Below are 11,600 nucleotides of genomic sequence, written 5' to 3'. Positions count from 1 at the left end.
AAACCTAAAACTAAACACTAAACATAAACCCGAAAAAAAACCTAAACCCCCCACCCCCCCCACCCCCAAAAAAAAACCTAAACCCCCCTCCCCCCACACCCAAAAACCTAATCCTAATCCTAAACCTCCAAAAAAACTAACCCTAAAAGCTAAACTAGACTCAAAAAGCTAATTTTAAGCATGTAATGCAATTGTAGTACATGTTACATTGCACATGTGCACTACTATAATAATAGTGGAGAAAACAAGACGACACCATAAATCTTTTTTTATGTCATAAAAAATATGCTCGAATATACTTGAATGAAAGATAAGAAAATTTGTGATCTTATGGTGCCATTTTTGTTTTAAAATGATAACGTATGGAGAAATGGGAAATGTTTGAAAATTTATATATTTTTTGTTCCAATTTTACCCCTCCTTCATTAAAAGTCCCCCCTCCTTCATTAAAAGTCTCCCTCCCTCTCCCTTTTAGTGGATTTTAGTTAGTTTTCTAGTTTTCTCATTTATATCTAGTTTTCTCATGATCCTCTCCCTATATATATATATATATATATATATATATATATATATAGGGGAAGGATAAATCGAAAACCCACTTGAGTTGAGAAAACTCAGAAAACCTTTGTAAAAAAACCATGTAAACTCAAGATACATTTCTAAAAAAAATAGGAAATGTAATATACATATATTTGAACATTTTAAAAAAAGAAACACAAAAAAACACCAAGTAGTTTTTTTAAAAAAATGTTACAAAATTTCAGGTTACATAATATGTATGTCCAAAAAAATATAACATATAAATTTTCAACATTTTTTTTAAAAAAAATAGTAAGCGTTTTTTTCATTTTTTTCATAAATAGGTTCGTGTACATTTATATTACATTTCCTATTTTTTTTTAGAAAAAAATAAAAATGTTACATAGGGTTTATTTGGGTTTTCTCAACTCACATGGGTTTTCGATTTATCTTTCACCTATATATATATATATATATATATATATATATATATATATATATATATATATATATATATAGGGGAAGGTTCATTGGGGAACACTTAAAAATTGGGGAACAGCGGGGAACCGGCTCAAACGAACTCCGATTGGACTCATTTCAGCGGCGTTGGAACCGGCTCGTCGAACCCTAACTAAGATCTCTTAACCCTAAACCCTAAATCCTAACTCCTAAACTCTAAACCCTAAAGCTAAAAAATAAGGCTAAAACCTTAGCTAAACCGTAAAATCTAAACTATAAACCCTAAAAGCTAAACCCTAAAGGGTAAACCTAAAGCTAAACCCTATAGCTAAACCCTAAAGCTAAACCCTAAACCCTAAAGCTAAACTCTAAACCCTAAAACTAAACCCTAAAGCTAAACCCTAAGGCTAAACCCTAAAGCTAAACCCTAAAAGCCAAACCCTAATATATTTGGGGTTTAGGGGTTATGATTTAGGTTTTAGGGTTAAGAGATCCTAGTTAGGGTTTGACGAGACGGTTCCAACGCCGCTGGAACGAGTCCAATCGGAGTTCGTTTGAGTCGGTTCCCCGCTGTTCCCCGTTTTTTTAGTGTTCCCCAATGAACCTCACACTATATATATATATATATATATATATATATATATATATATATATATATATATATATATATATATATAATTGTTACTATTTTTTCTAAGTTTTTATTTTAAGACGTCATATTCGTTCGATGATAAAAAGCCAAAAGGAGTGTAACGAATTCGTTACAATTGATGGTCATACTCATCTACCGGTATTTTTTAATACATGTTTTAACACATGGTCTTAATCCCACCGTAAACACTTTTTGCCCATTTGTCTAGCATAAAACTAATAGTATTTACTATTTATCTTTTCATGAAAGCTTGAAATTTGACTAATATTATATCGTTTTTCATGTTTTTCGATTTTGGTTCAATGACTTTTGTTCAAATCCGAAGTCCATTCACTAAAATGTAACACACTTAATTTATACAATCAAGTAAGTTAACATTCATAAAATTAAGAAAACCTTCCATCTTTGTTTTTCGACAACTACGCATATAAAACGTTAACCTAACACCCAATGTCACTTGCAACAAATGGCATCCCGCTAGCACAGTACCAAGCCGCGACGCCACTCCATCCTTTCATTAAGAGCATCAACAATTGAGTTATCCCATGAATACTACCACGTCATATAGCTCGTTGTTGACCCTCCCTCTCCCCAAAGAAACTCGGACGCCCCTTCCTTTGCCCTACTCTCCCTCTCTCATGATTGCTCGAGTAGCGGGGGGTCAAACTCAAACTCACATAAACCCGTTTGCAGACTAAAGCAAAACCTGACCTTCGTATTTAAGATTACATTGTATGAAGAATGGATAATGTAAATAATAAGAAAGTAAATGGTCATTAGTTACAACAAAAACTCACTATCAAAGTATAAACTAAAAACCGGAAGCCATAAAATGTAATTAACTTAAAAATAATTAAAAAATACACCATAGATAAATCTCAATAGTCAAATTTTATTACAAAGATCCCAACCTATATAGTCCCTACAAATTTTCAAGTCCAAAAAAACAAAATGAAATATCACCAAGTTAACCTAGCACCCATCACACTGATTCTAATACCATCACCCCTACCTTATTATTATTCTCTAGAAATAAACCCAATGCTCATTCTAACCCAAAACAGAGCATTATGCTGGGATCTTCACCTTCACTTTATTCATTCATCATATTCCTTTGATTCATTCATCCATACACCACTAAAACAAAACCAACTCCTATACTATATTATGCTTATATGTAACGATATTTCCTACTTGAATTCTTCATCATTATCATCCATCAATAGGTCCATTCTTGGGGTAGCCTGAACTCCGTCATCCCCACCGGTTGTTGCCGATTGCTGTTGTTCCGCTTTTGTTGAGCCATCATCACACTCTTTCGGTACATAATCTCCGCATCTAAAAAAACACCCAAAAAATATTATTAGCTCCAATTCATACAAAAAAATATGTTATAAACTTTTTTAAAATAAAATTAAAAAAGGGGTAAAGTTACCGTAGTCAGATCCTCCATTGCAGCGAGATTGGAGCTTTGATTCACCTCCCATGGCTTCCAATTTTAAATCGAGAGCCTGTACCACTCTATTTGGAAGTAAAACGGTCGAACATCCTGTAAACATCCAAACGAAAAATACCAAAACAGAGTCAGATCTAGAAACTGTTTCAAATTAAATTAAAATCTCACTAAAATCCAAAATTAGTAAAACTTAAAAACGAAGTTACAATTAAAATGATAAAAAGAAAAAAATAAAAAAAAACCATACCTCGTTTTTTAAAGGGCTCAGTCGGGGCTCCGGGTTGCCGGGGCAAGAAGACACCAGTACCGGTGGATTCTCGTTTGGTGGTAGGGTTTCCTAGAAAAACAGCCCGCATACCCGACCCGGGTTGACGGGTCGGATGCTGCTGCTGCTGAGCTTGTTGAGGAGTCGGCCAAGCCGACAACGGCGGCGTCACCGGCCGGCCGGCATTCCGATTTCGGCTCTGGAGCATCATTTGCAGGTACTGCTGTTTCGCAATTTGTTGCTGTTGTTTCTGTTTCAACTGCTGAAACTAAAAAAATAAAAAGAAATAAAGTTAATAAAATGAAAGTAAAATTAAAAGGTTTACGAGACAATAATTTGAAGATTTGAACACTTACTTGAGCGGCTTGAAGTTGTTGATAATGGAGATTAGGGTTTGCCACTTTACGAGTAGGTTGTGTAGCAACATAGCTTTTGTTATTATACAGCCGTGAAGCAGCTTCTTCAATCAACCTCATCCTAGCAACTTCTCCGGCAGCAGCGTAGAGCATATCCCACGACGGTTGGTTCTGCTTCACCTCCGCCGTGTACGGCGGCGAAGCACAATTAGGGCTTCCCCTGCTTGACCCATTTTTACACCCACAAAGCGTAGACTGCGGGGAACCAGCCATAACCCTTGTCGACTGTTTAGAAACAAATAAAACCCCAAATTAGTAAAACCATAAACACAATCAAAAACAAAAAAAACCCAAAAAAGGGATGAAAAGGAAACCTTAGAGTGGTTGTTTTCAAAGCTCAAATTAGCATCTGCTTTCCAAAAATCTTCGTTAACAGAAGTGTTAGCGAGCTTTCGGGTCAACCCGGTGAGATAATCTTCTTCATCACTTTCTGTTTCAGTGGAGCCAATGACGGACTCCACCGGAGAGTTCAGATCGGAGTTCGGGTATGACCCGAATCCGTAAAGCCCAGATGAAGTATTTTTCAAACCACCAGTGGGTGCTCCGGAGTTGGGTTTTCCGGTGAAGTCCATGAGAATATCTTCGTCGTTAAGAAACTCCGGTGGGAGCCAAAACTCGCCGTCAGCTAACTCTTGAGACATATTAAAGTATGGGGTTAACGGCGTTAGTTGAGAATTGGAGAGATGGGAAAGTTGCTGGAGTAATTAATGGAATGGGAGTAGTGTGAAGGAAGGAAGGAAGGGTTTATATAAATGTGTGGGAAAGTGGTGGTGGGAGAGTGAGAGATACGCGCGGAGTGGAGAAGGTGGGGAAGTAATAACGTGGTTTCTGCTTTTTATGCTTTTGCCAAGGGTGTTGTGTGCAGGTTAAGGATGGACGGGTCGGGTTGGTGGGTGTATCTGGGTTGTAAAGTAGTCACCCTGGTTGCATGTGATATCACCGAAAGATATTTTGTTTCTAAAATTTTATTTTATTATAATAACTAGGTTAGAGCCCCGCGTTTTGAATAAATATAATTTTATATATCAAATAATAAAAAAAATATATCTTTAAAAACCTTGTTTATAACACGGGTTGAATAAATGTAATTTTATATACCAAATAATAAAACAATATACCTTTAAACATCTCGTTCATTACATGGGTTGAATAAATGTAATTTTTTATATTAAATAATAAAAAAATTATATCTTTAAGAACTCAGTGTATTGTACGAGTTAAGTAAATTTAATTTTATATATTAAATAATGAAAAAAGTTATATTTTAAGAACCTCATGTATACTCGATATATGATGGATAGAGTGACTGTGGTGATGGTTCTTATAAATGTCACGTAAACATAGTGAATGTAGCATTTGAGTTGGGAGTTAAACACGAAAATAAAAATAGAGAACCAATAAACATTGATTAAATGTTTTTGTAAACATTTTCGAAATATGTTCTACCCATAACTATTTTAGTTTAATAAAATAAATAAATCATTTACATTATATTAATTTATATTTAGTGTACTTCTTTTGTTAATTTCAAGATAAATAATTTTGAAATATAATAAATATTTCAAAATATTATATTATCTCTTATACAAATTGTTTAAATTTATATTAAATTTAATTTTAGAATTATCTTTTAATTAATATTAATTACTACAAAATAGATGGCTCCAATGAATGATATGTGTCATCTCATTGGTTTCTTTTATTATATAGAGTAAAGATTAAATAAATAAATAACATACTTGAGTGAAATGCACGAGCCCAAGCTCTATAAAAATATGGACGCACCCATAAAAAATAAAAACATTCCACGGTTAAAATGTTAAACAATATGATATATAATTATCATTGAAACTTGAAAGCATGACAAATAATCAAAATATATTAAAATATTATAAACATCCCACAGTTCAAATGTTAAACAATGTGATATATAATTATCATTGAAAGTTTAAAGTTAAAAAAGAAATCAATTTCAGATTATGAAAACAAAAGAGATAAATAGATTTAGTTAAATTGATGTTTAATATTATTATTATTATTTAATAAAAGAGATAAATAAAAAAATAATGGTGATAAATTACCAGAGAATGACACGTGTCAAAAAAGGATTTTTGTTTATTAGTATAGAAAGATATTTTTTAAATTCTAAATAAATTAGAAAATAAAAATATTAAATGGTAAAATAAAGAATAAAAAACTAATTAATTAATTAACTCTTACTAATATTTCAGATCTTACCAATAGCATCATTCATTAGTGAATTTAGACTATGGGGTATGGGGCGGGGTTGAGTACAAACGTCCACGTCACCACCCCGGGTGGGTTTGGGTTTCGTTTCGGTGTGGCTCTTTGGGCGGGGGTTCCTAGGCGTTGGGCGGGACTACCCACATGACATAGCGGAACCTCATAGGCCAAGAGCACTAGCCCTTTGAAATTGTTTTTTTTTTCCACACTACCCAACCCACGTCCCACCATACCCCTTTGAAATTGGCTTTTAGTCTTGAGTGCCCCATACTCCACGTGTCGCACCATGCTCCCAACCCACGCCCCACCATACCCCACAGTCTTACTGCACACTGTATTGATGTTACTATAAAAGTTGAAAGTCAATGAAACAACTTTTATATATGTTTATTATAAGGAAAACCTACAAGTTTTGTCCTTTATCTTTATATCACTTTTCGGGTGGTGTTCTTTTTAACGAATGTTGACAGACGGTGTCCTTTACTAGGTATTTTGTTGCAAGTTTAGTTCTTTACAGACGGTGTCCTTTACTAGATATATTGTTGCAAGTCTTTCAAAAGTTCAACCAAATACGCCTCCTAGAGGATGACGATGACGGTTGAACTATTTTAATTCAACCAAAAACAAAAATATAACTGACTAAAATAAGAGCAATGGAAAATAAACTAATTTTAGAGCAAAATTATAAAACGCAGATAATCTATATGTTATGAACAATTTTTTTAATAACAACTCCTAGATATTAACGATGAAAATACGTCACAATCTTTTACAGTACAATTTGATTTTTTTTTATAAGATAGATATAAATAACATTTTTATATATCGATTTTTATAAGGTTAGAGAAAATAACATTTCATTGAATTTTTATGTTTTTAGTTTTAGTTTTGAGTATATATTTATGGTTGGATAGAGGTGGTCGGGGTGGGGCCCAGTGTCTCCGTTTATTATGGTTGTACGGCCGTTTTTTGTTATCGTGAGACGAAGAGGCGGGAGAATGGAAGGCAAGTGGGGCCCACGTCGCCGCTTCCGTTTCTGCACTCATCCCACGCCTTTTTGTACACGTGGCAGTTATGTCTTGCATGTAAGCAATGGAATTATGTTTCAGTTTCTGCCCCATATTATACCTTAAACTCATAATCACACCATTATTTTACTTTTTTTTTTTTTTAATTATTTCTAGGGGACACAACCGGCTTTACGGGTTCGTGTCTCAAGTTTGATAAACCCAAACACTACTTGTTAATTTATTTGTTTTAGTAACATTAGCTTTAAATGCACTTAAAATATGTAGTAATGGTGTATTTAAGCTCTAGATATTATAAACAAATCATAAAGAGGTGTATATGTAGTAATCATGTTGATGTAAAGTTTTAAATGGATTAAAAAGCTATAAATATGTGTAACTTATAAGTACAATATTATTGAAGATATAATTGTAATATTAAACAGAACATCTTGAGTTTAGTATAACCAAAAGACACATTATTACTAAAGTGACACATTGACACAAAGATCTGGTATGTTTGAAGTAGACAAAGTCTGATGAAGAAGGTCTGCTGAGGCTCAACAGATGATACTCAACAGATGCAGTATATCTGAGTTTACAATGTAACAATGTCTTAGTAATAGCAGATGTTAGAGGTTGTTAGATGTCATTGTCTAGGTGACGCCAGTTTAGATTCCTCAGAGGTTTGGATTGTATTATAAATGGAACAGTGCATGTATTGTTTTATTTATCACTTCAACTTGACATTTTGTACGAGCAAATCAGAGTGATTTAGGCTGAGGGAGAGTTTGTAATTCATGCATATGTGAACTATTGTATTTTACAATCTTTCTATCAAAATATCATGATGAAAGCAAATCTCTCATTGTTTGTGATTTGAAGTTTATTATCATTCCATTGCATTATTCCATTTTTGTTATCTTCTTACATCATTCATCTTAAACATTCAGAAACAATTCAAACTCATATCCTAACAACCATGTATGAGACATTAACTATGTTAATTATGCCTGTCCGATTACACAAAAGCGATACCACACCCACTTACCAATATCGAGTATGAATATATTGAAACTCAACTTAAACTGATTATAATTAGACACCTAAAGATAATAAGTAGTGGTTGTTATGTGGGGGTTAGTCAGGGTATTGCAAAAGTATAACTATAAGATCGTGATCATTATCATTCATAGTTTTGAAACATATAAAATTAAAGTCAGTTTTTGTAAGTATATTATCACAAGGGATAGTATAAAAACCCTAGAACTCTGTTGGGCTGAAAGGGAAATATTGGGGAGTGAGTGGGGTGTGAGGTGCGAGATTTGCGGTGGACGGTTATACCCTCATGAGGGAAGATTAAAAAGACAAAAACAGCCTTGTGGTCAATAATTCTGACAGGTGTGAGTGCGGCGGGTTCAGTTTAATGGTGTGGTCATGTGCAGTGATATGAAAGCAAATTGGTGTGAGAGATGGGGATCTCTTTTTCTATGGGGACACAATATTTTTCTTCCTCTTTTTTCACTGTCATAACAAAGACGTGGGAATGCTATTACACGCCTTTTTATATTTTGCTGCAAATTTTATAAAACTTGTTTTTTTATAAATTATTCCTTCAACTTAAGTTGTAAAGGATTAGAACTATAATAAAACTTAATAAAATAATAAACTAACTAGTTTATTGGGTCGAGTATTACACAAACATTACTATCCCTGCTAGTGATCAATGTCGGTATAGTCTACTTCAGAAAGATAAATACATCTTAAAGAAAAGGAGTAAATTGCTATTCTAGTTATGAGGTTTGTTGAAATTTGTCATTTTAGTCCAAATAGTTTTTTTTCGTTTCTGGTCTCTATTTTTCCCTTTTGTTACCATTTTTATCACATACCCTAACTCCATTTAAAAACCTGTTTATAAGCAAGGGTATTTTTGGCATTAACAAAAAAAATCCAAATTGCCATTTTCATCCAAAACTATTGTTATAATTTTTGGCATTAACCAGGGGTATTTCCACCACCACCCCATCTTCTCCACCAACCGCTGCCACCACCATCGCTAGCACCATCCTTACCCACCACCTGCCACCGCCACCACCCCACCCCACCATTTCCAAATCAAAAGCCACCATCATCCTCAGCGTTCCCCAAATCATTTCCACCATCGTCAGATCTAACCAGAAACCCCCTCACTCACTTAAAAATACCCAATTGAATTCCCCCTTCGTTCCCGCCGCCCACCACCACTACAGTATATAACCACGAGACCACCTGAAAACACAAGAAATCAGATCTGAAATACCTCCCTCCTCCTGATAACCACCGCAAAACCATCCGGAACCCAAGTCCTCTCTCTGATGTCGCCGAAACCCACCATCTGTTGCCGTCGTCTGCCACTCGAAATCAAATCTGAAATACCGCGAACCGGGTCTTAAATTTTGGTGCTTGTCGGCTAGATCTGGTGTTGCAGATCCGCCGGCCGTTCAGATTGGAGGCGACGACTGTGAATCGATGTTGATGGGTGTGATAGTGGTGTGTCACAGGTTAGGTGGTGGTTGATAGTGTAGTGGAGTGTCAGACGGTGGAGTGGTTATGGTGGATAACTTTGGTGTGTGGTCGGAGGTAACGATGGTTGGTTGTTGGTGGTTGCAGGTTTAGGTTGTGGTTGCAGCTTTCATCTATCTCCATTGAAGTTGCAGGTTTTGAAATAAAATTAGGGTTTTGGTGGAGAAGATGAAGATGAAGATGTGTAGAGGTAGAAACAGAGGAGTTGAGGGGAAGAGTGAGAGTCTGAGAAAGGTGTGGAATTATGGTAATTTACTCTTTTTATCTTTTAGAGTAAATTACGATTTTTGTCCCTGTGATTATATCACTTTTACCCTTTTAGCCTAATTTATTTTTTTTACATCTGAACCCCCAACGTCTTTTTTCTAACCTTTTTGGCCCCTAACGTCTTTTTTTGTAATCCTTTTGGCCCCTAACATTTAATGGATGATGTTAGTGTTAGAGGCCAAAAGGGTTAGAAAAAAAGACGTTGGGGGCTCAGATGTTAAAAAATTCTTTTTTAGGCTAAGGGGTAAAAGTGATATAACCACAGCGCTAAGATTGTAATTTACTCTATCTTTTATATAATAATAATAATAATAATAATAATAATAATAATAATAATAATAATAATAATAATAATAATAATAATAATAATAATAATAATAATAATAATAATAAAAGAATGGATCAAAATGGCAACCGAAAATATTTAAACTGAAAATCCCCAAAATACCCTTGGTTAAAAATGAGGTTTTTGGACGGAGTTAAGGTATGTGATCAAAATGGCAACAAAGGGGAAAAGTCAGGGACCCAGGGGCGGAAAAAAACTACTTGAACTAAAATGACAAATTTGGACAAACCTTAGGGACTAAAATGGCAATTTACTCTAAAGAAAAGTCTCAAGTTTAAAGCTGAATAAGAGAGTAAATTGATATTTAGGTAGCGTTTGGTATAAAAGAACAGAAAGTGAAATGGATTAGATCTTTGTTTATAAGAGCATTCACATTGGAGCCTTTATCTCGATCTATATAATTTAACCAAAAAACACATCTTTTTTCATATTATGTTTACTTTTTAAAAACCTTCCACATCCAACTCTCTATCTATATCTTTATAATACTAACAATCGCTTATTTTATTATTTCTTTTTATTTACAACACACTCATAATTAATATACAAGGGCTTGGACATGAGTCTTTAAATATAGAGGTTTACTTTAATATTTATAAAACTTTCTATATTATAGAGATTCCAATGTAGTGGGGTTTTTGTTGTATCCTCTATTTCTTCCTCTAAATTATATAGAATATATTAATATAGAGGCTCCAATGTGAATGCTTTAATGTGGTAATAGCATGAAGCATTTCACAAACAATGTATCCTTCCAAATATAACAATTTTCATTCCATGGTAAGATGGTGTTTTTTTCATTACTTCAAGAATGGGAAGAAATATATTATTTTATGATTATTATTATTATTATTATATTTATATTATTAATATTTTTACCCTTAATATATTATTATTATTATTATTATTATTATTATTATTATTATTATTATTATTATTATTATCATTGAGGCAATTATATTCTTGTCATTTTTAATACAATTGTGCTTTGTTATTTCGTCTTTTTTTGTCTATCAAACTATATACAAATGAAAACAAACGAACATAAACAAGTGTTCATTAGCAGAGGATATAATTCACTGACACTTATTAAATATTTTATTTATCAAAATTTTGAAGTATTTAAATAAAATATAATAATTAAAAACACTAATGAACTATCGAACACATTACCGAACGTTCACAAACATAAATGAATGAATGCGGCCTCTATTCATGTTGGTCCATTTAATTAAACGAACGAACTTTCTTGTTCGTGTTCGTTTGTTTAATAAATGAATGAACACAAACGAATTTCCCGTCGAACGGTTTACGAGTTGTTCGTCGAATTTTTGGTTCGTTTGCAGCCCTACATACGACCATACATACATATCTATACACCCTCATTTTAGTGAAAATAAACATATT

The 11,600-nt window shown here is 33.6% G+C and overlaps 1 protein-coding gene across 2 annotated transcripts; it reads right to left on the bottom strand.

Annotated features, from left to right (window-relative positions):
* Nucleotides 1-2,480: 2,480 nt before the first annotated feature.
* On the bottom strand, nucleotides 2,481-4,506 carry LOC110865287. Of its 2 annotated transcripts, none has more exons than XM_022114530.2 (5): nucleotides 4,082-4,506; nucleotides 3,708-3,992; nucleotides 3,334-3,610; nucleotides 3,066-3,179; nucleotides 2,481-2,968 (listed from the first exon to the last, which is right to left on the bottom strand). In XM_022114530.2, the coding sequence occupies exons 1-5, from the start codon at nucleotides 4,406-4,408 to the stop codon at nucleotides 2,850-2,852; spliced, it is 1,122 nt and encodes a 373-aa protein (XP_021970222.1). In that variant the 5' UTR covers nucleotides 4,409-4,506; the 3' UTR covers nucleotides 2,481-2,849. The 2 variants fall into 2 exon arrangements, with proteins under 2 accessions (XP_021970222.1, XP_021970220.1); XM_022114528.2 differs by having other exon boundaries at nucleotides 3,334-3,619; nucleotides 4,082-4,502.
* Nucleotides 4,507-11,600: the final 7,094 nt, after the last annotated feature.

Source organism: Helianthus annuus, chromosome 6 (genome assembly GCF_002127325.2).
Source record: "Helianthus annuus cultivar XRQ/B chromosome 6, HanXRQr2.0-SUNRISE, whole genome shotgun sequence".
Lineage (NCBI taxonomy): Eukaryota > Viridiplantae > Streptophyta > Magnoliopsida > Asterales > Asteraceae > Helianthus > Helianthus annuus.
This window is presented reverse-complemented; position numbering and strand designations above follow the sequence as displayed.

Coding starts and splice junctions, on each gene's coding strand:
- LOC110865287 (XM_022114528.2), bottom strand. CDS start 4,408: ATGTCTCAAGAGTTAGCTGACGGCGAGTTTTGGCTCCCACCGGAGTTT. Junction 3,993..4,081: donor TTGAAAACAACCACTCTAAG/GTTTCCTTTTCA, acceptor GTTTCTAAACAG/TCGACAAGGGTTATGGCTGG. Junction 2,969..3,065: donor CAATGGAGGATCTGACTACG/GTAACTTTACCC, acceptor GTGTTTTTTTAG/ATGCGGAGATTATGTACCGA.